Source organism: Artibeus jamaicensis, unplaced genomic scaffold (genome assembly GCF_021234435.1).
Source record: "Artibeus jamaicensis isolate MK-2021 breed Jamaican fruit bat unplaced genomic scaffold, CSHL_Jam_final contig_700, whole genome shotgun sequence".
NCBI lineage: Eukaryota > Metazoa > Chordata > Mammalia > Chiroptera > Phyllostomidae > Artibeus > Artibeus jamaicensis.
In genome coordinates this window covers 8468419-8496314 of record NW_026521930.1, presented here as the reverse complement: position 1 = coordinate 8496314, position 27896 = coordinate 8468419, and the positions used below count along the sequence as shown (strand labels likewise).

The 27896-nt window shown below is 44.6% G+C and overlaps 1 protein-coding gene across 2 annotated transcripts in view; it reads right to left on the bottom strand.

The window, feature by feature from the left end:
- Positions 1 to 27896, bottom strand: part of RAB11FIP3 (RAB11 family interacting protein 3) — a 106946-nt gene that overhangs the window by 34887 nt on the left and 44163 nt on the right. For both annotated transcript variants that reach the window (XM_037157205.2, XM_037157206.2), the window contains exon 2: positions 5647 to 5740. In XM_037157205.2, coding sequence (XP_037013100.2) covers positions 5647 to 5740 — 94 coding nt within the window. The remainder of the gene's footprint in view (positions 1 to 5646; positions 5741 to 27896) is intronic.

Genomic DNA, 27896 nt, shown 5'->3' with positions numbered 1-27896 from the left:
AATCCCCTCCACTGGAGGTTTGGGTCTTTGGTGCAGGTCAACTACAACAGAGCAATATAAGCTCTTTTTGAAGGGGGAGAAGATTGCTATGGACAGAAGTTTTTGGTTTCTGGGACAGGAAGTGAAGGAGGATCATTACCCCAGTGCAATTTGAGATCACACACATAGTTTGTAAAAAGCTAGACTGTCTTTAGCCTATTTCCCCCCCTTTTATAAAAAGATTTTATTTAGTCATTTCTAGAGAGAGGGGAAGGGAGGGAGAAAGCGAGGGAGAGATACATCAATCACACACTCCCAACTGGGAACCTGGCCTGTACCAGGCATGTGCCCTGACGGGGAATTGAACCAGCAAACTTTCAGTTCGCAGGCCAGTGCTCAACCCACTGAGCCACACCAATCTGGGCTATTTTTCTCCTCCTAAGTGTGAACAGCCTTGCTTGCACTTCTAAAAATTGAAACAGAATTTCAAACTCTGAAAACTTAGCCAGTCATTGTAGACATGCAGACATGTGCTCAGATTCCAGTGGTGGGCGTACGATCCAGAAATTCAGAAGTCTCGCCTCACGTGGTTATATTCTTGATGGGGCTAAGCAGGACTCTTCTATCAATTTCCTCTATAAAAACTAAAACCGTGTAAATTTATAATGTGCATTTATCTCATTCTTCCACAGTCTGGGGGGAGGTAACAAGCTAGAGCAATGGCCTATTTGTAACAATTCCCTCTCTATCTCCTTCTATTCCTGAAATAAGGCCTGTGGTTATGACAGTAACAATCTCTTGCACTTTTTCTGCAAACTGGGTCAATACATCCAGTCACTTGCTATGCCACTTCTGGATGCAGAATAAAAGTCTGACAGACAAGACAGCTGTGTGCAGCTGTGATGGCACACTAGAGGGAAGACCCAAACTGAACCTGAGCTGAAATTCAGTTCAAGTACTCATGCTTTTCACTCTTCCAAATGCTAAATAACATTTCAAAGTCATCTTTGACTTGCTTTCCCCCTAGTTTTATTTTCACTCTCCTTTCCAAACAAAAGCTAAATGATAAAGTCAAATTACAGCCCTGATTCTTGGGCCTAATTTGGTTGGGCATCATCTTGCAAAAGTGAAAGGTCACCAGTTTGATTCCAGGTCAGGGCACATGTCTGGGTTGCAGGCTAGTCCCAGGTTGGGGGTGTTCGAGAGGCAACGGATCCATGTTTCTCTTACACATCAATGCTTCTCTCTACCTCTCTTTCCCTCTCTAAAAATACATCAATTTTAAAATCTTTTTTAAAAAGTCAAATTACCAAAAAATTTGCAAATAACCCAAAAGGTGAAGCCAACCCCACAGCTTTGAGCTGGACCTGCAGTGCACTGAGTGCACGGGATGGGGTACCTCCACCGGCGCTGCCCCCACCAAGCCCACAACGGTTGCAGTCACGTGGAGGCCAAGCCACTCACTCCAAGAGACAGTCCTGCCCTTCTGGCACTGAGCCGAGAAGCCACTCAGCAGCCCCTCCAAAGGGAGCCTGGGGCTGGGGTTGAACCGTGAGGCCTCTTGATGAATAGGTCAAGTCCTCCCACAGTGGCCACAGCCCAGCCACGCCCATACCTTCTGATCCTGGTTGCCCAAACCAGCCACACTGACCCCTCTTTGGCTCCCAAATGTGCAGGGCTCCCCTCAGGCCACCCACCTGCACCCTGTTACCCCTTCCCAGACTTTCTCAAGGAGGCCTCCAATGACCACCTCTCTGGCTTCACCCTCCTCCCAAGCTCCTGTCACTGCTTGTAGCTACACTGCCTCACTGTTGGTGGGTGTCCTCCATTAGAACACCAGCCCCCAAGGGCAGGGGACTCTGTGCTTCCCAGAGTCTGAGAAGACAGTCCAGCTGGAACGGTCAGGTCAACCGTGTCCACACCCACGGTCCCCACAGGCCTCACTGTGCCCTCCCTTGGCCGCTGCCCTCCATCCAGCCTGATTCACGCTCTCACCACTAAAGCCTCCCCTCAGCACACCCACTCCAGGACCCGGCCCCATCTGCTGGCAGGCCAACCCCCTCACCAACCCTGTCCAAGGCCCCCAACCTCTCCGCCCCATCAACCACACACCCCCGCAGCAGCCGACTGTCCCCGAGGGTCCAGGGTACACCCCCTCACTTCAGGAGCAGGGGCCTGCTCTGCACAGGCTAAACTCAGGGTGGGGTGGGGGACACCACTTACACTGCACCCCACAATGTGGTATGTTGAGACCAGGCCTTGCCTTCTGAGGATGCTTCTAGTCCAGAATTTGCCATTGAAAAAACAAGCACCGTTTCCTGAAGAATCCATGCTAACTCCAGGACTGGCAGGGGGGCAGGGGGTGATTTTAATCAAATCAAAGCAGAAATATTACCAAAAAGAATGAAAAGACAAAGAGACTCAAACAACCCCAGTGGGGCTCAGCGGTGTGTGGGGGCTGGACTTCCCCAAAGTGAACTGATTTGGGGGCTCACAGTAGCAGAGGGTTGCTTCCCCTGCTCTCCCATACAGAAGGAGGTGCAGCTGCAGTGGACTGGGTTTGTGGGGGATGGGGACAGACCAGGTGTAGCAGGCCAGGTGAGCCAGGAAGAGGTTCAGATGGGAGAGGAGGCTGCAGAGCGCTCTGGGCGGAGACATAGGAGCCCTGGCCAGCTCCTCTTAGGCAGAGACAGAGAACCCAAACCCCTCCCAGGGCCTTGCCTTGGGCTCCTCTCTGCCATCCCCTGGGAAGGACACAGAGCACCTCAGAGAGAACATCCGAGGCAAAGGCAAGAAAGAGGGTGGATGGCTGGGGAGGGCTGGGGAGAGGCCCCGTCTCAGAGCTTCAGGATAGATGGTTAACCATTAAAGAAAGCTCGGTACTGAAGGAGACAGGTCATTCTCAGGCAACCATTTACTGTCACTGGATTGCTAAATACCTAAGCACACCTTAAGTCACTAAACTAGAAGACATATGCAACCTATGACATGACCACACAGGTCACCTAAGCCAGCAATCCCTCCTGCTTGACAGATAGAGAACTAGCCTCTGCAGAGACAGCTCCTTTACACCAGGCAGGTCAATGGCCAGAGAATTTATAATCGTGGAGTGGGTTGCATCTGCCCAGGTCACAAGTTTTCTGGAAGCACATGCTGACTTTTAGGACACAAGCCCCCAGGAACTCCTGCAGAGGAGCTTGCTCCATTTCACACTAACTGTGGCCCAAAAGAACCAACCTGGACGTTGCCTAGAGAGGGCCTCAGAGCCACATAGATGGCTCCAGCACCGTCTCTCGCTGGCACTGCCCTGGGTTCCTTCCGGCCCACATGACCAGCTGCCACTGCTGCTCCCAGGTTGACACTTGAAAGGAATCTGGGATCCTCAACCACCTGAATCCCAGGAAGCCCAGTCTCAACCCCTGGCTAGAAGATGCAGAGGCCACAAGGGTCATGTCCAGGGCCCAGAGCTCCTCATGGTCCCTTTGGTTTTCAGTCCCAGGGAACACACTGACACCATCATCCCCTGTGGGTAAGGTTGTGTAGCTTGGCCCCACCCCCAACCTGTCAGGATGACAGGAGCAGCACCTCCCCTGTTGTTCCCTTCCTCACTGCGTGCTCTATGCACCCAAGGACCCTGGCTGCGGGCTCACCACGGGGTCTCTAGGCTGTGCTGGTGTTCCCACATGTGCACTGACTGGGTGAAAGAACAAGCAGTAACACACAGGGCTCTACACACAGAGTGCTACCCAAAGCCATCTGGATGTTTTAGGAAACCCAAGTCAAACGTGCCACTGCTGGGGAGGTGACAGACAAGATAGGTGAGACTCCATCAACAACTGCTAATAAGACCTGGGATCCAAAGGCACCCCCCTTGATTGAGCCACCAGGACGAGAGTAGGTCCTGCTGAGACTATGTCCCGCGTTCTCCATCAAGGTGCAGGAAGGAAGGAAAAGGCCTGTAACTAGTGACTTCCCAATACTGTCACCCCCGCACCACCTGGCTGAAGATAGGGAATGAGAAGGAAAGGTCTACTCAGAGCTGCAGAGTTTCACTTGAAGAGGACAGTGTATGGGCAACTGGTAAGAGAGTGAAATGGTACAACCACCTGGGAGAACACCTGGCAGTTTTGTAAGAAACTAAACTCACATGCATGTGACCAGTCACCCCACTGCCAAGTACAGGCCCCAGCGACATGAAAATGTGTGTCTACATAGACTGGCACATGAATGTCACTAGAAGCTTTACATATAGTCCCAAACTGGGAATATCCTAGCCCCAAACTAGTGTCCACCCCTGGGGTACAAGCATACGATGGAGCACTACTCCTAACAGAAAAACAGACTCCTGATACTTAAAACAACAAGGATAAATCTCAAAAAACATCACATAGAGGCAAAAGCCAGAAAAAAAAGCAGACACTAATGATCTTATTTACATGAAGTCCATGACTTGCAAAACAAATCTATGGCATCAACAAAAATCAGCAAAGAAGGCACCAGTAGGGCCCTGGCGTGTGTGGCTCAGTGGATTGAGTGTTGGCCTGCAAACTGAAAGGTCACCAGTTCAATTCGTACTCAAGGCACATGCCTGGGTTGAGGGCCAGGTGCCCAGTTGGAGGCAAGTGAGAAGCAAGCAATCGATGTTTTTCTCTCTCTCTCTCTCCCACTCTCTCTTTCCCTCTCTCTAAGAATAAATACAATCTAAAAAACAAAAAAACAAAGAAGAAAAAGGCACCAATAGGAAGAAAAGACTACTGTACGGCCATGAAGGTAACTGTCTGTGGTAATGCTAACTCTTGACAATGATTTGTATTGACAGACATATGACTTTGTCAAAATTTACACAATGACACACTTAAGGTTTCACTGTAGGTATATTTTTACTAAAAAAGACTGCAAACAGCCCTGGCTGGTGTGGCTCAGTGGAATGAATGCTGGCCTGCAAACCAAAGGGTCGCCAGTTCAATTCCCAGTCAGGGCACATCCCTGGGTTGCAAGCCTGGTCCCCAGTAAGGGGCACATAAGAGGCAATGACACACTGATGTTTCTCTTCTACTCTTTCTCCTTCCTTCCCTTCTCTAAAAACAAATAAATAAAATCTTTAAAATTTTTTCCCACTTAAAAAAAAGAGTGCAAACAAATACTGACTCTCTAGGTAATGACTGATACACATGCAGCGGTGTTCAGGCTGAAGTGTATGGAAGTACACTGATTTGAAGTGCATCCCATCAGAAAAAAGGAAAACAGATGGTTGGACAGATGGGAAGATGGATGGATAATGCAGATAATAAGCGCTGCCTGTGGAACGCATATGACAGATATGATACATATGGGTGTGCACTGTGTGTCTCTTTCGTATGTTTCAAAGTTTCCATTAAAAACTCCTTGGGGAAAATGGCAGTAGTTTTCTAACATTACGGAGAAGTAGCTGAGTCAGTCAATTCTGGAAGACAGGGTGTGTGAGGAACAAAGAATCAGAAACAAGAGAGAGCATCCTGAAACCTGGGGCATTTTAAGGGCTTCAAAGAGAAGGGAAGAGGTTAAGCTCAACAAAAGGAGTCTGAGGAGTAAGGGTCACTAATCAGGAGCGGCTGGGCGACAGGCAAGGACAGCGGTGGAGCTGAGGAGGGGGTGAGGCAATGGAAGCACAGAGTGAGGATGACTGACCTCCATTTCTGATCGCTGTGATCCCTCGGCAGAAGTCTTCAAAACTGATCACGCCGAGCCCACTTGGATCCAAGTATTTCGTTAAGTCCTTCACCTGCAATTGCCAAGTGAGAATATGTTACCCAAGCCTTTATAAAATTGGGGGTGTATCAAGCAGTTGACCTTTCACCACATTCAGAGAAGCAGCCTAATTGCAAGGTGCGGTGCTGAAATTAAGAGCCACTGCTTTCTCTGATCCAAAGGCCACCACCAAGCCCTGCCCAGATAGCTCAGTTGGTTAGAGTGTCATAGTGGTATTACAAGCTTGTGGGTTTGACCCCCAGTCAGGGAACACTCACCAATGAAAGCATAAATAAGTGAAACACCAGGGCCAAGATAGAGGCATAGGTAGAAACACTGTACCTCCTCCCACAAGCAACTTTATGAACAACACATATTTAAAAACCAGAACACAACCCAAACAGAGAGAAAATTAAACTACCGAAGTCCAGCAACAACGAACCATTCATCCAGACTGATAAACCAGGCAAAGGAGCGCGCAGTGAGACTGACCGTGCAACCCAGGGCCCCAGCACCGGGAAATAAACCCTAAAAGCACCAATTGGAAAACCTTTCTGGGGTCGAGGTGCCGGGAGAGGCTCCCAGTTTCACAGAGAGTTTGCTGGAGAGACCCACAGGGTTCTGGAGGGTGCACAGGCCCACACATTTGGGAACTAGCACCAGGAGGGCCCAATTTCCTTGTTTGAAGCAGCAGAGGGGACTCAAATCCGAGACAGGGAGGAACAAACGCCACTGCCCCTCTCTGACCCCCGCCCCCACATACAGCATCACAACCCAGCGACCTGGGCTGCCCTGCCCTGGTGAACACCTAAGGCTCCGCCCCTCATACATAACAGACCAAATCATTATGGCTCAAGAAGAAGAACAGCTCAAAGCCCGAGAGCCAATACTTCTAAGCGACTAAGAGATAGCCACCCTATTGGATGCACAGTTCAAAACACTGGTGATCAGGATGCTCACAGAACTGGTTGATTTTAGTCACAAATTAGGAACAAATGAAGGCTTCACTAAGTGAAATGAAGCAAAATGCACAGGGAACCAATAGTGATGCAATGGAAACTGGGACTAAAATCAATTGAGTGAACCAGAAGGAAGAAATAAATGACCAACCAGAAAAGAATGAAGAAACAAGAATTCAAAAAAATGAGGAGAGGCTTAGGAACCTCCAGGACATCTTTAAATGTTCCAACATCTGAATCATATGGGTACCAGACGGAGAAGAGGAAGAGGGAGAAATTACAAACGTATATGAAAAAATAATAAAGGAGAACTTCCCCAGTCTGGCAAAGGCAATAGACTTCCATGAAATCCAGGAAGCTCAGAGAATCCCAAAGGAGTTGGGCACAAGGAGGAACACACCAAGGCACATCATCATTACATTAGCCGAGATTAAATTGGAGAGAATCCTAGAAGCAGCAAGAGATAAGGGGACAGTCACCTACAAAGGAGTTCCCATCAGACTGTCAGTGGATTTCTCAAAAGAGACCTTACTGGCAAGAAGGGGCTGGAAAGAAGTATTCCAAGTCATGAAATCCAAAGACCTACAACCAAGATTATTCTATCCAACAAAGCTTTCATTTAGAATGGAAGGGCAGATAAAGTGCTTCTCAGATAAGGTCAAGTTCAAGGAGTTCATCATCACCAAACCCTTATTATATGAAATGTTAAAGGGACTTATCTAAGAAAAAGAAGATAAAAAATATGAACAGTGAAAGGACAGCAAACTCACAGCTATTAACAACCAAACCTAAAACAAAAGCAAACTAAGCAGACAGCTAGATCAGGAGTAGACCATAGAAATGGAGATCACATGGAGGATTAGCAACAGGGGAGTGGGAGGAGGAGGGGGAGAAGGTACAGAGAATAAGTAGCATAGATGGTAAGTAGAAAATAGACAGGGGGAAGGGCAAGAATAGTATGGGAAATATAGAATCTAAAGAACTTGTGACACATGGACATAAATGAAAGGGGGGAATGGTGGAGGGGTGCAGGGTAGAGGGGGATGAACGGGGGAAATGGGACAACTGTAATGGCATAATCAATAAAACATATTTTAAAAAAATAAGTGGAACACCAAATCGATGTTTCTCTCTGTCTCAGTCTCTCTCTGCAAAAATCAGTAATGTTTTTAAAGGCCACCAACAGCTCCAGACAGAGAAAAGATAGTATCCTAGGAGAAGATGCCAACAGCACCTGGGACCATGAGTCATGGAATAAAATCCTGCTCTTAACTTCTGCCCAAGATAAAGGCATAGATAGATACATTTTGACTCCTTATACAACCAAAAGAAGGACAAAAACAAATTTAAAACAAACAAACAAAAACAGGAACTGCCAGAAAATCGAATTGTATGGAAGTCTGACAACCAAGCAGTTAAAGAAGAAACATTTACCCAGACTGGTAGGAGGGGCAAGGAGGAGTAGCCGGGGTGGAGAGAACTCCCAACAAGGCTGCACCTGGAGGAGCTAAGCAGTCAAGGTTCTGGCTGGTGAATCAGGTGGTCCCACATTTGTGTGCAGATAAACCGCGAGGACCAACTGGTGAGCAAGACAGACAGTGCAACCCAGGGTTCCAGCAACGACAAATAAAGCCTCAAGGCCTGTGACTGTGGAAAACTGTGGGGGTTGCAGTGGACAGAGAGATTCCCAGCCTCACAGGAGAGTCCGTTGGAGAGACACACAGAGTTCTGGAACGTGCACAAGCTCACCCACCCAGGAATCAGCACCAGAAGGGCCCAATTTGCTTGTGGGTAGTGGGGGAAGTGACTGAAAACCAGCCAAGAGCAAAGCAAGTGACACTGTTCCCTCTTGGACCCCTCCCCCCTATACAGTGCCAAAAGGCAGCATCATGGATTGCCCTGCCCTGACAAATATCTAAGGTTTTGCCACTTATTACATAACAGGTATGCTAAGACAAAAATATGGCCCAAATGAAAGAACTAAGCGACAAGGAGATAGCCAACCTATCAGATACAGAATTCAAGACACTGGTAATCAGGATGCTCAGAGAAATGGTTGAGTGTGGTTGCAAAATAGAGAAAGAAGTGAAGGCTATGCAAAGTGAAATAAAGAAAAATGTATAGGGAATCAACAGTGAAGAGAAGGAAACCGGGACTCAAATCAATGGTTTGGACCAGAAGGAAGAAACAAACATTCGATTAAAACAAGGAAGAAACATGAATTCAAAAAAATGAGGAGAGGCTTAGGAACCTCTGGGACAACTTTAAATGTTCCAACATCTGAATCATATGGGTACCAGACGGAGAAGAGAAAGAGGGAAAAATGGAAAATTTATATGAAAAAATAACGAAGAAGAACTTCCCCAATCTGGCAAAGAAGATAGACTTCCAGAAAGTCCAGGAAGCTCAGAGAGTCCCAAAGAAGTTGGACCCAAAGAAGCACATACCAAGGCACACCATTATTACATTACCTAAGGCTAACGATAAGGAGAGACTCTTAAAAGCAATAGGAAAGGAGACAGTTACTTACAAAGGAGTTCCCCTAAGACTGACAGCTGATTTCTCAAAAGAAACCTTGCAGGTAGGAAGGGGCTGGAAAGAAGTATTCCAAGTCATGAAAGGCAAGGACCTACATCCAAGATGGCTCTATCTAGCAAAGCCTTCATTTACAATGGAAGGACAAATAAAGTGCTTCCCAGATAAGGTCAAGTTAAGGAGTTCATCATCACCAAGCCCTTATTATATCAAATGTTAAAGGGACTTATCTAAGAAAAAGATGATTATAACTATGAATAGTAATAGTAAAATGACAACAAACTCAGTTATTAACAACTGAACCTAAAAACGAAAACAAACGAAGCAAACAACTAGAACAGGAACAGAATCACAGAAACGGAGATCACATGGAGGTTTATCAGTGGAAAAGGAAGGGGGCATGATGGGGGAAAAGGTACAGGGAATAAGAAGCATAAATGGTAGGTTAAGAACAGTATGGGAAATGGAGAAGCGAAAGAACTTAGTGCAATCCATGGACATGAACTAAGGTTGGGGAATGCTGGTGGGAGGGGGCAGTACAGGGCAGAGGGGAAATACAGGGCAGAGGAGAGTAAAGGAGAGAAAAATTATGGGACAACTGTAATAGCATAATCAAGAACATATATTTTTTTAAAATCCTGCTCTCAAAAGTCAATAGCTACGTTTCCTGAGTGGAAAGACCATCAGTGTTGACATTTTAGATATTATTCCAGCCAGTATCTAGACTACTACACATAGCATAGCTCTACCCACCCATTCCAACAGCTGTGCAGACTCCTTAGGAAAAACGAGTTAAGCAAGTAGACCTAAAAATAATAAAAAGTAAGTAGGACAATTCACACATGAATGTTATAGAGAACAAAAGTCTTCATAAAGAAGATACATTTATATTTCCAAGTATAAACTGGATTTCATCAACACATAAAAGTTTTGCACTTCAAAAGACAATATTAGTAAAACTAAAAGACACAGACTAAGAGAAAAATAAAGATTTAAACAGTTATTTTATCAAAGAAAATATACAAATGGCTTATAAGCACACAAAAAGATGCTAAAGATCATGAGTCCTGCCCTGCCCAGTGTGGCTCAGTTAGTTGGGCACCGGTTTGATTCCCGGTCAGGGCACGTGCCTGGGCTGCAGGTTCAGTACCTGGACAGGGCGCACGCAAGAGGCAACTGATAGATGGTGTTTCTCTCCCTGTCTTTTTCCCTCCCTGTCCTCTCTCTAAAAAATAAATAAATAAAATCTTTAAAAACAACAACAACAAAGATTGTGAGTTCTTAGGGAAATGCAAATTAAAACCACGAGCTATCACTCACTAGAAGAGCTGTAATCAAAGGTACTGACAGTAACAAGGGTTGGCGAGAAGGTGGGAAAACTGAAAGCTCATATATTGCTAAGAGGAATGTAAACGGTCTGGCCAATTTGGAAAATCATTTGGCAGTTTCTTGAAAAGTTACACATAAGCTTACTACACAACATAGCATCTCCATTCTTAGGTATCCACCCAAGAGGAAAAAAATATCCAAAAAAAGATGTATGTGCAAATATTTAGAGCTAGGCAGCATTATTCATAACAGGAAAAGAGCAAAAGCAATCCAAATGTCCAACAACTGAGGAATGGATAAATAAGATGTGACCTGTGCATTCAATAGACTATTATTCAGCCATAAAAAGGAAGGAAATACTGATACATACTACAACATGAATGAACCTCAAAAATATTCAGCTAAGCAAAAAAGCCAGACACAAAAGACCACAAATTATATTCTTTCATTTACAGGAAATTTCAGAAAAGACAGGTCTATAGAAATGCAAAGCAGATGAGTGGTTGCCTGGAAACTGTGGGTGAAAGTGGGACTGACTGCTAACAGCATGAGAGACCTTTCTTGGGAGTGGAAATACTGTAAAATTAAGCTGTAGTGATGACTACAGAACTATAAATTTACTAAAATTCATTGGTTTGGACACTTAGAGTGGGTGAATTGTATAGTACATAAATTATATTTCGACAAGCTCTTAAAAATAAATGAATAGCCCTGGCTAGTGTGGCTCAGTGGATTGAGTACCACACTGCGAGCCAAAAGGTCGCTTGTTCCATTCTCCATCAGGGCACATGCCTGGGTTGTGGGCCAGGTTCCCAGTAGGGGGCGTATGAGAGGCAGCTGATAGATGTATCTCTCCCTCTCTTTCTTCCCCTCTCTCTAAAAATAAAAAGTAAAACCTGTTAAAATATAAACCAATTAAGAGATAAAAAGGATTCAAGAAAAAAATGACAAATAATGAAGGCAAAGATATATTAGGATGGCTAACAGAAGTCCCTGAGAAAAAAATCAAAACAAAGGACTCATGGACATGGGCAACAGTGTGGCTGGTGATCGTGGGGGAGGTGGAGGTGGAAAAGGGTACAACGAGGGTAAGTGGAAATAAAAAAAGTACAATAAATAAGTGAATAATAAAAAATTAAAAAAACTGTACTTAGAAAACCTCCCTAAAAAATTAACTACATATTAGAAGACTACAAAAGGTACCTAGGAATATCAACTCCTAAACCCAAAATATCTACTCCAAGACTTAATCTGGTAAATTTTTTGGACTTTATTTTTAAAGATTTTATTTATTTATTTTTAGATGGAGGGGAAGGATGGCAGAAAGAGAGGGAGAGAAACATCAATGTGTGGTTGCCTCTTACATGCCCCCTAGTGGGGACCTGGCCCGCAACCCAGCCATGTGCCCTGACTGGGAATCCAACCAGCGACCCTCTGGTTCACAGGTCAGTGCTCAAAATCTACTGAGCCAGGCTGGTCTTTAAAGGAATAAAAAAAATCCTTTGAATAGCTATGTGAAAAATCAAGTGACTTTATAAAAGAAAATTAGATTATCATTATACTTCTCAGCAGCAACACAGGAATATTCTAATTCCATTTTCCAAGTGTTGTTGAGAACTGGGATCCTCCACCTCACTATGAGATATCACTCATGATGTATTAAAAACAAAATAAAAACTAATTTATGAAATTAACAGTGAGCACCTATAGCAGCTGGGTCATAGTATTTAAATTCCACTTTCATTAAAAGGAGTCAGGACCCTTGTAGAAATGCCAGGACATAGCAAGTTGAGCCTGGCACATATTGTCATACCTACAAGCAAAGCAGTTATTAAAGACTGTATTAGGTCGCATCAAAGAACTCAGGAGCCAACCTAAACAGGATTTCACAGACAAAAAATGAGACAATATGAACACTGATTAGAATGAAAAATACAACAGACTGAAACACCTCACATTTAGTTCAATCAATGAAAGCAAATTACAGTGAAAAATAACCATTCATCATTGGAGGACACTAGTGAACCAACTTATCATTGTAAAAATTAATAAAGGGAAAGAACCAAGCAGTTATCCTGCCTTTGCTATACACACTGTTACTCAGGTTAAGCAGTGGTAGTCATGCGGGAAAGTATCTCTTTAAGGAGAGATCCAGCCAATAATAGAGGAAGGCGTGATGGGATTAAAATGTCACCGTCCTGCATTCTTTGATGAAGTAATGGACATGATCAATGACCCACGTGCCTCCTGAGGGAATTATGTGACACCACCTAAATCAAACCTGAATCCAACTACCAATTTACAGGAAATATAATGATTAAAGCAACATGTTTCAACAATATCACAGGGATGTAGTCAGCAAAACCCAAAGCAGGAGAACCTGGAAAGAAACAGATAAGTGACCTGCTATTTTCAGGGAGAAGAAAAAAGGATACAGAGAGTAGCAAACCTTCTTTAAGAGACTTAGAAGACAATCAACCTACTGCCTCCATGTAAGGACTTTTTGAAATCCAGATAAATTGCCTTTTAAAAGTCATATTTACAAGATAGTTAGAAATGTGAATAGTGATCCTGAATATTGAATACTGACTGAATATTAGATATTAAGGAACTGTTGTTAATTTAAGCACATTGCTTCCCCCCCCCTCAGCTGAAGACATATTTTATTCATTTTTGAGAAAGAGGAAGGGGAGGAGGAAGAGAGAGAGAAACACTGGTTGCTTCCTATATGTACCCTGACAGGGCACTGAACCCACAAACTTTTTGGTGTACAGGACGACACTCCAACCAACTGAGCAACCCGCCCAGGGCAGCACGTTGCTTTTCTGATATACTAACTGAAATATTTAGAGATACTTAAAAAACCTGGGACTAAGGTACATTTATGGATACACACATGTCCAAATGACCATGACCGAGAGCCACTGAGGCTGGGACACTGGGGAAGCATTACACTACTCTACTTTTGTATATAGCTGAACTTTTCCATAACAAAAACTTTAAAGAGAAAGAAAAAATAAAGACAAAAAGAGCAAAGAAGAGCACGAAAGCAGGTGGAAGATAGTGGGGAGGGAGAGGGAAAAAAGATGAGGCGGTTAGCCAGGGAGAGGTGACCATGAAAGGAGGGAAGGACCACACGGGAAACCAAGAAAGGCAGAAGGGTTTCGGCTCATGGTTCCTCAGGGTAGGGTGCAGGAAGGGTGTTTCAAAGGTGGAGAATCAGAGCTAAGACTGCGATGGGCATGAGGCCTGGCTGAGGCCACACCCATATCCACACCATCCACAAATATTCCTCTGGGCCTCTTCAGCACTAGGCAGACTGGCAGATGCTGTAACATTCAGCCCTTTCAGCATCATTTGTTGATGACATGGAACATAAAGCCAGACTGAAACTGGACCAGCTCAAGTTAACTCACCTCAACAGTCCAGGATTCTTGAGCTGGAGACAGTATCTCCCTTTCCTCCCACCACAATGGGAAGAGAAGACAGCCACCATCCCTCCATCTCAAGGTCCTGGGTGTTTGAGACACTGGGCTCAAAGGTCCCCACATCAGCTGATTTCTTCAAAGAGCTAACTCACAAAAGTCTCTTAATTCACAAAAGCCCTCATTCCTAAAGCAATGTGATATCTAGTGAGAATCTTGCTGAGTATTTAACCTGGACTCCATACTTAAGTTGTCCTTAAGGTTTTTAAGAATTGACAGTGAAGTTACTAACTGAACCCAAAGTACCAAGCCATTTATTCTAAAACATTAACCCAATACTTTATAAATAAATAATTAAGTGAAGAGGACCTTTTATAGGTTACCATGTTAGAATGAGCCAAGATGCATCAAAGTATACATTTTTTAGAAGTACACTTTATATTTTCTTTGGAGAATAAATCAACAATGTTTTGGTGATGGTTCAAATAATCCAGGCCCAAAGTTATCCACTCACAAGCTTTCACACAAAAAAGAGTAATACTGTGGGCCCTGGCTGGGTAGCTCAGTTGGTTAAAGTGTTGTTCTAAGGTTTGGGGTTCGATCCCCAGTCAGGGTACATTCAAGAATCAACCAACGTAAGTGGAACAACAAACTGATGTTTCTATCTCTCAAATCAATAAATAAAATTTAAAACAAAAAAAACAACAGGACTAAAATATAAGAACCTGCCTTTTCTTGGAAAATTAGCAGAACCTAGAAACCAAGCCAAGAGCAGTCAAAGGAAGCCAGCACTCTGCCCCACAAATGGACACAGCAAGTTATAGGAACACCATGGGAGAGGAACCCACCCTGCAACCAGCTGCCAAAGGACAGTGCTGGTTCCTGCAGGATAATTCTAATATGAAAAATTAACCAACAAATTATATTGTTTCTGCTACAGAAGTGAAGACAATTTAGAGAAGACAGCAGAACAACCTCTGTGACCACAGTTAACTCCAACTATAGAAGCACAGCTCACAGAAACCACAATGAAAGCACAGCACTTCACAGGGATAAACTATCCCCATTCCTGAACCTTGTTGTGACAACCACACTTGAATTATAACATTTTCAACAAAGCTTATCCTATCTAAAGCCATGATGATACTATTAAGCACCTCAACCTACCTAACATTTACAGGATGTTCCAGCCAATGAAAGCAGGACACGCATTCCTATCAAGCAAGTGCTTGTGGGATATTTACCAACACAGACTATATTCTGGACCATAAAACAAGTTTAAATAGATTTAAAAGGATTCAAGTCAATATTAGCCATTAGGGAAATACAAATTAAAATAATAATGTTACATACACATCTGTTTGGATCACTAAAATTTAAAAGATGGGCTCTGGCTGGTGTGGCTCAGTGGATTTAGCACTGGACTGGGAACCAAAGAAAGGGTTGCCAGTTGGATTCCCAGTCAGGGCACATACCTGGTTTGCAGGCCAGGTCCCCTGTGGGGGCACACAAGAAGCAACCACACACAGATGTTTCTCTCCCTCTCTCTCTCTCCCTTCCTTCCCCTCTGTCTAAATATAAATAATAAAATAAAATCTTAAAAAAAAAAAAGATGAGCCATACTGTGTACACCAAGTGTTTGGAAGTATGTGGAGGTACTGGAATTCTCATGCACAGCTATTGTGACCATAAAATTACACAGCCACTCTGGGAAACTGGAAATTCCTTAAAGGGTTAGCCATGTATCTATCCCATGATCTAGTCATTTCACCACTTCTAGGTGTTCACCCAAAATAAATGCAGGCATATACAAAGGCTTATACATGAACGATCACAGACACTTTAGCTGAAACGGAAAAAAAAAGGGAAACAATTCCATGTCCCTCAACTTAAGAATGCATAAACAAACTGTGATATTCCAAAAGACTTTTTTTAAAAAGCAGCAGTCATGGTACTAATAAGCAGAATGTTCCTAGGGACTCCCTTAGCTATTCATAAACTTCACACCAGATTTGCAGGGGGGGAAGAGAAGCAACTCCCAAAAGCTTAATTATAGATCATGTCTAAATGTCTCCACTAAGGCTTTATTTGCTTGCCTACCTCATGGCACCTGCACTTTTTTTATTAAATTTTTTTTCAATTGCAGTTTACATTCAATATTATTTGGTATTAGTTTCAGGTGCACAGCACAGTGGTTAGACAATCATATACTTTACAGAGTGTTCCCCCTAATACTTCCAATACTCACTGGCACCACACATAGTTATTACCATTATTGACTCTATTTCATTTGCTGTACTTTATATCCCTATGAATATTTTAAACTACCAATCTGTACTTCTCAATCCTTCACCTTTTCTCATCCTGTCCTCCAATGTCCCTCCCCCTCTGCCGATCTTCAGTTTGTTTCCTGTACCTGTGCATCTGTTTTCTTTGTTCATTTACATTGTCCCCCAGATTCCACATATAAGTGAAACATATACTATTTGTTTTGCTATGACTGACTTATTTCAATTAGCATGATACCCTCTAAGTCCATCCATGCTGTCACAAATGTAAGATTTTATTCTTTTGCTCTGGCTGGTGTGGCTCAGTGGACTGAGCACCAGTCCGAGAACCAGGTCTCTGGTTCAATTCCCAGTCAGGCACATGCCTGGGTTGTGGGCCAGGCCCCCAGTTGGGGGCGTGCAAGAGGCAGCCAATAGATGTTTCTCTCCCTCTTTGTCTCACTGTGTCATTGCTTGTCTCCCTCTCTTTTTCCTTCCCTTCCCCCTAACAAATAAATAACTTTTTTTAAAAACTGTCCTCTGGTGAAGATAAAAATATTTTTTAAAGATTTCATGCTTTTTTATGGCTATTTATTATTAATAATTTTAATTATTTGTTTTATCTTTTTTTTAAAGATTTTATTTATTTATTTTTAGAGGGGAAGGGAAGGAGAGAGGGAAACAAATATCAATGTATGGTTGCCTCTTATGTGTCCCCTCATGGGAACTTGCCTGCAACCCACCCATGTGCCCTGACTGGGAATCAAACCGAGATCCTTTGATTCGCAGGCCCGCACTCAATCCACTGAGCTACACCAGCCAGGGCTATTATTAATACATTTTTTTAATTTTTATTTTATTGATTATGCCATTACAGTTGTTCTATTCCCCCCTTCATTCCCCTCCACCCTGCACCCCCACCCCCACCATTCCCCCCTTCAGTTTATGACCATGTGTCTCGAATTCTTTAGATTCTATATTTCCCATACTATTCTTGCCCTCCCCCTATCTATTTTCTACCTACCATCTATGCTACTTATTTTCTGTACCTTCTCCTACTCCCCTGCTGCTAACCCTCCATGTGATCTTCATTTCTATGGTTCTTCTCCTGATCTAGCTGTTGTTTTAGTTTGCTTTTGTTTTAGGTATGGTTCTTAATAACTGTGAGTTTGCTGTCCTTTCACTGTTCATCTTTTTTATCTTCTTTTTCTTAGTTAAGTCCCTTTAACATTTCATATAGTAGGGGCTTGGTGATGATGAACTCCTTGAATTTGATCTGATCTGAGAAGCACTTTATCTGTCCTTCTATTCTAAATGAAAACTTTGCTGGATAGAGCAATCTTGGTTGTAGGTCTTTGGTTTTCATGACTTGGAATACCTCTTTCCAGCCCCTTCTTGCCTGTAAGGTCTCTTTTGAGAAATCTGCTGACAGTCTGATGGGGACTCCTTTGTAGGTGACTGTCCCCTTAGCTCTTGCTGCTTCTAGAATTCTCTCTTTCATCTTAATCTTGGCTAATGTAATGATGATGTGCCTTGGTGTGTTTCTTCTTGGGTCCAACCTCTTTGGCACTCTCTGAGCTTCCTGGATTTCCTGGAAGTCTATTTCCTTTGCCAGATTGGGGAAATTTTCCTTTATTATTTGTTCTAATAAGTTTTCCACTGGTGGCTGTTCCTTTCCCCCTTCTGGTACCCCTATAATTCTGATGTTGGAACGTTTAGAGATGTCCTGAAGGTTCCTAAGCCTCTCCTCATTTTTTTGAATTCTTGTTTCTTCATCCTTTTCTGTTTGGTCACTTTTTTCCTCTTTCTGGTCCACTCCTTTGATTTGAGTCCCAGTTTCCTTTTCATCACTATTGGTTTCCTGTACAATTCCCTTCACTTCAGTTAGTTTAGCCTTCATATGTTCCTCTAATTTGTGACTGTAATCAACCAGTTCTGTGAGCACTCTGATCATGAGTGTTTTGAACTGTGCATCTGAAAGTTTTGCTATTTCTTTGTCGCCCGGATTTATGGGCTCTGGGGCTTTGAGATCTTCTTGAGCCATTTTTGGTCTGTTCACGCCCGTTAATTATGAGGAGCGGAGCCTTAAGTGTTCACCAGGGTGGGGCTGCCCAGGTCTCTAGGTTTTGATGTTGTATGAGGGGGCAGGGTCAGAGCGGGGAAATGGCGGCCCCCTCTGTTGCCTCCCGCCACTGGGGCCTGCTTGGTCCCGTCTCACTGCCCACTCCCTCCCCAGTTTATTTGAGCAGCAATGCGTGACCACAGTCAACCTGCTGCCCTGTGCCCGCACTGGGTCACCAGTCGCTCACTGGGTTGCTCACTGAGTTGCTCACTGGGTCTGCCCGTTGCAACCCCACGCCTGGGATCCACACGCCTGAGTCCATCTGACTGAGTTTTCCTGTGCAACCCCGTTCCGCCAGCTGCTGGCTTCGCCCCTCTTACCTGTCAGGCTGAAGAATTTGTTGTTATCAGACTTCTGAAAAGTTCAATTTTCTGTGTCTGGCTATGTTTTCTGTTGCTAATATTTTGTTGTTTCTAAACTTGGTTGTGTGAGAAAGCATGGTGTCTCCACCTATGCCTCCATCCTGGCGGAAGTCTATTATTAATATTTTTGATGTTTTTTTTTTTTACTTCTTCTTAAAGAAGATCTTTTAACATTTCTTGTTATACTGGTTTGGTGGTAATGAACTCCTTTAACTTAACTTCTTTAACTTTTTCTCACCTAGGAAGCTCTTTATCTGTCCTTTTATCCTAAATGATAGTTTTGCTGGGTCCAGTAATCTTGGTGGAAGATTTTCCTCACTCTGAATATGTCTTGCCACTCCCTTCTGGCCTGCAAAGTTTCTGTTGAGTAATTACCTGACAGTCTCATGGAAGCTCCTTTCTACAAAACTAAATGCTTCTCTCTGGCTGCTTTTAAGATTATCGCTTTGTCTTTAACCTTTGGCATTTTTTTTTAAAGATTTTATTTATTTATCTTTAGAGGGGAAGGGAAGGACAGAGGGAGAGAAACATCAATGTATGGTTGCCTTTCATGCATCCCCTGCTGGGAAGTGGCCTGCAGGGAACCGGCCTGCAACCCAGGCATGTGCCCTGACTGGGAATCGAACCGCGATTGTCTGTTTCGCAGGCCCATGCTCAATCCACTGAGCTACACCAGCCAGGGCTTAACCTTTGGCATTTTAATTACAATATGTCTTGTGTGGGCCTCCTTGAGTTCTTGCTTCGGACTCTGCACTTCATGAATTTGTAGGCTTATTTCCTTCACCAGGTTAGGGAAGTTTTCTGTCATTTTTTCAAATAGGTTTTCAATTTCTTGCTCTTGTTACCAAACCAAAAAAAAAAAAGCAGGGAGGAGGGAGGATTTGGTTGCCTTTTGCCACAAAAGCCAAACTTGTGAGGCAGGTGCTGATACAAAGGGAAAAAGATTTTATTTGGATGCTGCACCATCTTGGAGAATGGAAGACTGCCCATCTCAAAGCTCATCTCTGCAAAACCCAGCCATCCTCAGCAAGACCAGAACAAAAAGACAGTGCCCAGAGTTCCTGCCTCATTTTAAAGTACTGTCCTTTGGAGCCTGAGGCAGCTGCTAAGTGGTCATCCAGCTAGCTTAGCTTGTTCCCGGGCACTGTTTGGCTTCAGGCCCCCCACTGTGTGTGGAGGCTGTGCAGCCACCGCCACATAGCTGCTAAGGCTACAAGGCCACTTGACCGTACAGGAGAGCATGCAAGCACACCAGCGAATCCTTCACCAGGTCAGTGAGAAAGAGACTCCCTGGAGGCCAGGGACCACATAGCCACTAAAGCCACATGGCCCATGAAGGACAGGCCAGTGCACTGTCCGAGTGCAGGTCCCAAGTAGTGAGTGATGAGTGACACAAGCAAGAAGCAAGAGAGCAGATCCCAAGCAGCGAGTGACCAGCAAAAGGAATGTAAGTCCAGAACAATGAGTACCAAGGAAAAGAGAAACCACAATTAAGAGAGCACAATTAATTGTTTCTTTGTTCCCCTATATGTTTTGGGTGTGGGACCCGCCAGTAGCTTTCTCAGAAAAACCAATTAACTTCCTAAACGTTAGGTGCTTTGGGTGGGTACACTCCCAACTGATGATCCCTCTTTCCCCAGGCTAGACAGAGAGGCCTCTTTGATTCAGCACTTCACCATTCTGACTTCTATGGTGCATGTGCCTGTCTTCCCTTCATCCTACGCCTCACCTGGTACCAGAAGGGTGTAGGCAAGGGCTTTTCCCCTTATCCAATGATCTTTCTAGCTTTTGGTACCTCGAGGCCCTATCCATTCATTCCTCTAGCCCTTAGCATGCTGGGTCACACCTATTCACCTTTCCAGCTTTCTAGGTGTGCCTGGGGCCCTGTCCATTCATCCTGCTAGCTTTCAGCCCACTCAAGTGTAAAACATCCCCCTGGTCACTAGTGGAGGAGACTCCCCTGACTCCACTGCATCTGAGCTTGTCCCACTTCCCAGACTTCAGGGCCTCAGACCACATCGCAGTGGCTCAGCCATCTCTGGGTGAATGCTCCGCTGCAACCAGGCCCAACCACCACTTGGACTGGGAGAGGGGGCACCCTGCCACTGGCCACATCTGCCAGGGTTCCCATTGCCTCTGGGCTGGGCAGTCATGCAGCCAAGGTGCTGTGATCAGCTGAGTCTCTGGACTCCTTCCCCACCTGCAGAGGGGCACTCCCTCTTCCCTGCAGCTCCACACAGTCTGCTGAGCATCAGCAGTGAACCTTGGTTCACTGAGAAGGGGCCAGCTGAAGGTATGAGCTCATCCACCGGTAACACTGCCTCTCTTCTCCTTCCAGCACCCCCGGGACGCCAATGTTAGTATGCTTGAAGTTGTTGCAGTGACTCCTTAGACTACCCTCATGTTTTTTTTATTCTTTTTTTGTTGTTGTTGCTTTCTGATTGGGTGTTTTCTGCGTCCTTATATTCTGAATGGCTGATGTGATTCTCTGCTACTTCTACTCTGTGGCTGATTCCCTGTAATTTATTCTTCATTTCAGTTAGTGCATCCTTCATTACTTTCTCACAGTTTCATTATCTTTTGTCATGCTGTTTAAGTTCTAAGTTCCTTGAAGTTTTAATTTCCTTGAAGTTCTAAAGTCCTTGAGCATCCTCTTAAAAATAAGATTTATTTAGCCCTGGCTGGCATAGTTCAGTGGATTGAGCGCAGGCTTGTGAACCAAAGGATTGCAGTTCGATTCCCAGTCAGGGCACACGCCTGGGTTGCAGGCCAGTTCCCAGTGGAGGGCGCACGGGAGGCAACCATACATTGATATTTGTCTCCCTCTCCCCTTCCCTTCCCTGCTAAAGATAAATAAATAAAAAAATTTTTTAAATAAGATTTATTAATTTTTAGACAGATGGGAAGGGGAGGGGAGAAAGAGAGGGAAAGAAATACCATTTCCTTCATTCAAGAAAGACCATTGATAGGTTGCCTCTCACACACCCACAACTGGCGATCTGAACTGCAACCCAGGCATGTGCCCTGACCAGGAATCAGACTAGTGACCTTTTGGTTCACAGGGCAGTGCTCAATGCACTGAGCCACCCCAGCACAGTATCCTTAGAAGCACTGTTTTGAAGTCTGTATCTGGTAGTTTGCTTGCTCCATTGTCATTTAGCTTTTTTTTCTGGCGCTCTCTCCTGTTCTTTCCTTTGGGACCTCTTTCTTTATCTCCACATTTTTGCTGCATCCCTATGTTTGTTCTTATGCATTATGTAGAGCTGCCTCATCTCCTGGACTTGGGAGAGCAGCCTTGTGTAGTAGGTGTCCTGCAGGGCACAGTGCCACAGCCTCCCCAGTCAGCCAAGCTGGGTGCTCCAGGTGTGTCCATGTGAGATGTGTGTGCTGTCTTGTTGTAGTTGAGCCTTGATTGCTGCTAGCATCACTAGTAGGGACTGACACCCAAGGCCAATTGGAACTGAGGACTGGCTGTGACTATAGCAGAGGCGCTGCTAGGCAAGAGCCAACCTTACGGAGCAAGACTTGCTTCATTGGGCTTTGGTGCTTGCCGACTCTGTCCGGTTAGTGTGTCACTTGTGGAAGTGGCAGGGTTGTAACCCAGTATGGTCTGAAGCTATCCACTGGGCACACTGGCTCTGAGGACTCCTGAGAGGTTTAAGGTCACCACCACCTATGCCCTGCCTGGGGCCACATGGCATGAGCTTAGAGGTGCCCGAGCTGCAAACCAAGGCCAGTTGCCACTAGTGCTGGGCCTGGGGTCACTTAGCAGAGGCCAGATGCTGCTTATTTGAGAAATTTTAGGAAATTCCAAAGCATAAAGCAAGAGAAGCCATTTGTATGGAAAAGCCCCTGGAAGCAGTTTGGGTGCACCCAGAAGTTGGATGGGGCTGGGTCTTAAGGATCACCATGGCAGAGCAAACAGGTTTAGCCAGGTTGATGGAGACTAAGATATGATTCCTGCCTCTGGCTCTGTGTGGGGAGGGCTCAGAAAAGGCACAACGGCCCCTGCCAGCACTTCTCTTTGGGGGAAAGCTGCCCCTCCAGCTCTCACCTGGATGCCAGACAATTCAGTTCCTCCCTGTGTGTCCCTGGTGCCTTCTGAGCTGCTGCCCTAGCACTAGAGCCCAGAGTGAGCAAATCCGAGTAAATCCATGCACAGGCTCTTTATGAGGAATGCCTGGGACTCCAGAAGCCCTCTGTCTCCCTCAGCCTCTATTACCACTAGTTGGCTGGTTTTTCTTTAAGTTTTTATTTATTTGCTTTTTTAGAGAGAGGGGAAGGGAAGGAGAAAGAGAGGGAGAGAAACATCAGTGTGTGGTTGCCTCTCACACTCCCCCTACTGGCGACCTGGCCCGCATCCCAGGCATGTGCCCTGACTGGGAATAGAACTGGTGACTCTTTGTTCCGCAGCCCGTGCTCAATCCACTGAGCTTCACCAGCCAGGGCTATTACCACTAGTTTTTACATAATGGGAAAGTTATGGAGACTTCTCTTTCTGGCACTGGAACCCTGGGTGGGGAGTCTGGTGTGGAGCTCAGACCCTTTGCTCCTCAGGGGGACATTTGCAGCCCAGTTACCCCTCTCAATATTTACCTGCCCAATGTAGGTGTGGGAGCCACCCATTCTGCATTTCGGCCCCTACTACCAGGCCTGATGTGGCATCTTCTTTTTATACCTTTAGTTGAAAGACTTCTGTTCAGCTAGATTTCAGAAAGTTCTGAAGATGGCTGTTCTGTAGTTTAGTCATAATTTTGATATGGTTGTGAAAGGTTCAGAGCACCGTGCTTACCTATGCCGCCATCCTGAACAGAATCCCTGCACCTCTTTTTTAAGAACACCTATAAAGCAGCTAAACAAACATACATGGATTTTCCCTCCTGCTTCTGAGAAGTCCTCTTAGCTGTCCTGAGCTGCACACCCAAGGCACCTACCTAAAGGGACTGGCCAGTGTGCAAGGCATTGAGAGTTTTTTGGCACAGAAAGCTCCGTCTAGCTTTGGTCTTGCAGGGGTGGGCCCTGGCCAGCACCAACACTCAAGATGCCATTTTCAACTTTCCTTGCCAATTTCATGGAGGAGTAAAAACTAACTCAGTTTTATGAATCCAGAAAAATCACATGACTAAATGTCATGTGATTTTTAAAGTTTATAAATAAGAGACAGGAAGAATATATGTCCTGTTTCTTATTGACACCTTTGGAAATAAGCCTGTATTTCCAAAGTATTTTACATAGAGCTATGATTTTCGGGATAATTTTATGGTTGTGGTTTCTTCTGGGAGGTGGTGGGAAGGAGAGGTGAGGAAGAAAAAGGGGTGGATGAGGCCACAACCATATCTACTTTCTTAAAAGTAGATATGCACTTGAGTGTGGGTTTTGCTGGTTGACTCATTTTTAATGGAGATAACTGAAGGATTTCTAGAAATGTAAGGAAGTTTGTTTGGTAAATAGCGACATGCTTAATATAAAAGCAGAAAAAGCTGTGTGCTCATCGGAATGGGCACTATTTTGTGTTCCTGGATTTAAGAAAATAAAAGGAAGAGAAAAAAATGCCACAAATTTGTTCTCAGGGCCTTTGAAAGATAGACACATCTGATAGATGAGTCAAGCTTCCTTCTAAGCAGTGGTGATTTTCTGTCTGTAACTGTCTAGAGAACAACCGAGTAAGAAAGCGCTCCTTCTGTGTGACATTTCCTAAGCCTGCAGGAAACTGTCACACTAGGCCTCCAGGACCTGGGACAGCGCCGATTTTTTTTTTTTTTCTTTTAACCTCTACTCGGCAAATAAATTTTTCCGGGGCTATGCTCATCAACTTATGCTTGAAGACTGCGTTCAGAGATATATTGATACTTAAAAATTGCCCAGCTGTGTGGACACAAAATGAAGGCTCACTGTCTCCTTAAACACCTTAACTAGCCCTCCGGAATTACTGAGTCCTACTGGGGAAAAAATAAAATCCTAAGAGTAGAAATCCAATGTTTACCTTTTGGCCAACTTAAAAGGCAAGGTATATTGGTTTCTAAACTTAAATTTTAAAATACAACAATAAAATAAAATCTTCCAACACTGCATGTGCTCATTTGGAACTGTTTTTTTCTGCCTGAAGTATAAAAATAGCTTTCTACATCACCTGTGTTGAACTAATTAACCCTGGTTTAGGAAGTAGGGCTTATGACATTCTGGAATGAAAGCATTATGCTGGTCTTACATGGAAAAGCTTATTCCACATGCCTCCCAAGAGGTGCATATGCCATTCAGGAACTCACTTCTGTCCTTCAGAAATACGTGTTGCAATGTCACCAGCTGTGCCTTCCATCCCCAGAAGGAGCCTGCTCAGCACCCAGTTGTAACCAGTGCTTGACAAGCTCTCTATTTTTCTTTTTAATATTTTATTTATTTATTGTTAGAGAGAAGGGAAGGGTGGAGGAAAGAAAGGGAGAGCAACATCAATGAGAGAGAGAAACATCCATCAGTTGCCCCTCACGCGAGCCCCAGCACGGGACCACACCAGCAACCCAGGCATGTGCCCCAACCAGAAACTGAGCCAGTGACCTTTTGCTTTGTGGGATGATGCCAAACCTACTAGAACCATGATGACCAGGGCTTGGCTAGCTCTTCCTGATGTTATTAGGACATGGCCGTGGATTGCCTCAAACACCAAAAGCTTTCTTTCTCCTCTTGTCAACACCGGGACTCTGGAAGACTGCTGCTCTCCAACAAGTCTGACACCCACTCTGCAGATCTTGGTTCAGCCGGGGTAGGGTGGGCGGCAGGCAGGCCAGGGTCTGGGACAGTGCTGACTCTCCATGTTAGTTCTTTTAACAGCTTTATGGAGATATAGTTCATATATCACTCAATTCACCCATTTAAAGGGTACGATTCAGTGCTTTTTAGTATACTCACAGTGCTGTCTCTGTGTTATTTTAAAGACAATAAAATCATAAAATGCACATGAGAATATTCAGAAAAAGCCAACTGGATGCAATCAAGCTTTATGCAAACACACTGAGGAAATAAAAAAGAATTTACGGAAGTTACCAAAGAACATATACATTCAACATTCGTATAACCATGTTAATCTGAGGAGATAGTGGCAATTCAGGAAACAGAAGCCTCTCCTGCTGGCTCCTGCATTTCATGTCTAGTGCTGCGGAGAGCCAGGGTGCCAGAGGAGGGAAAGAGAGCAGCTCCTGGCCTGTGCCCCACTCCAAGAAGCTATAAAAATGACCCCTCTATGGCCTTTCTCTGGAATGCTAACCAACTGGATGGAGGACGATTCAGCTCACAGAACTCCACCCAGGCTGCATGAGTGCGGCATGCCCTTCAGCCTGTCTGAATGTTGTCTCTGCCCGCAACAGAGAGTGAAGGGTTCATCCCTCACAGGGACACTCCTAGACCCTTGAGAATGACTATTAAGGAGGAAAAAACAAACCAAAAGTTATCAAATGCAGGTACATAGTTCAGAAAGTCAGTGCTGCCAGACCTAAAACCAGACAGCAGCTCCTTCCCCTCTCCCCCACCTCACCCACCTGGGAGAAGCCCTTCTTTCTACTCTTTAGCTTTTGGGGAGGGTCAGGGATATTCACTGGCTCCATGCCTATGAATATGCTTCTGGCACTATTTCTTGGCTTTACAAATTTACATGTTGCATTTCGGCCTCCTATGGTAAAAAAAAAAAAGAGAGAGAGAGAGAGAAAGAGAACTTAGCACTCTCCCCACACTCTCTCCAGTTTGGCTAGGTCTTCAGCAGTGTTTACATCATTGATAACATATCTTTCTCTGCTAGACCACATTTAAACTACAGCACTGCCTTTCTTATGTAAATTTTTCCTATACTTAGCAATTCCCTTGCCTTTCACTGCCCAAATTTTCTACATACCTATTGCTCTAACATCTTTGCAGAATTACATGCCTCATTTAGTCCATTCCCACATGCCCAGGCCCTGGGGCCTCATGCCTGGCTGCTGCCCCTGCATTCCCTCCTCTGCGAGGGCAGTTCTCCAGGTGCTCCTTCCTGGAAAAGTGTATGGTATGCACCTTGAAACCTTCTTATCTGAAGCACCTGCACCCTTCCCTCCCTGGCAGGTGCCTGTACACACAGTTACAGGTTAGAAATTGGTCCTAAGGCACTGGAAAGGCTGCTGCCCAGCTTCGTACCACCCCTGCTGGGGCTGTAGAGTCTGATGCTGCCCTATCCTGATGACATGTGTAGGGCATGTTTTAATCTCTAGAAGCTGCCGGGAACCTCCTCTCTACCAGCACAATGCCCCGTTGGTTGGGAATACATTTTCCTCACTGTGCTGCACATAGGAAGAGCTCTTTCAGAGACACAGCCTGGAGAGTTCCTGAAGGACCCTTTTGATAAGGACCCAGCCTACCTCCCAGCAACCAAGGCTGTCAGTCACATGCTTTCCCATCTTTTATCTCTCATTCTCTCTACCTACCTTTTAAAGAACTTTCTGGAATATGGTCATTTTTTTTTCCTAAAAATTTTAAATCGATTTTAGAGAGAAGGAAAGGTGAGGGTAGACAGAGACATTAATTTGTTGTTCCACTCATTTATGCATTCATTAGTTGATTCTTATGTGCCCTGACAGGGGATTGAACCCGCAACCTGGGCATATAAGGATGATTCTCTAACCAAATGAACTACCCAGCCAGGGCTTCAGATATACTTTTTTTTTTAAAGATTTTATTTATTTATCTTTAGAGGGAAGGGAAGGAGAGAGGGAGAGAAACATCAATGTATGGTTGCCTTTCATGCATCCCCTGCTGGGAACTGGCCTGCAGGGAACCGGCCTGCAACCCCAGTATGTGCCGGTATGTGCCGGTATGTGCCCTGACTGGGAATCGAACCACGATTACCTGGTTCGCAGGCCCGCGCTCAATCCACTGAGCTACACCAGCCAGGGCCTTTCAGATATACTCCTGACTTGATCTTTCAATCCTTCAACTAGATGCTTTTATTTCATGTTTATTTCTGAGTGCGCTTTCCAGTTCTCTGAATGTAACGTCTTCTTTAATATGACAATATAAATCAAGTTTTGTTTTCCAAGTTTTTTTGTCTTGCAAAAGACCAAAAAATATGCAAATCAATCAAGTTATTGGTGAAAATAGAAAAGTCTTTTTTTAAGTATATTTTATTTATTATTCTATTACAGTTGTCCCATTTTTCCCCCTTTATCCCCCTC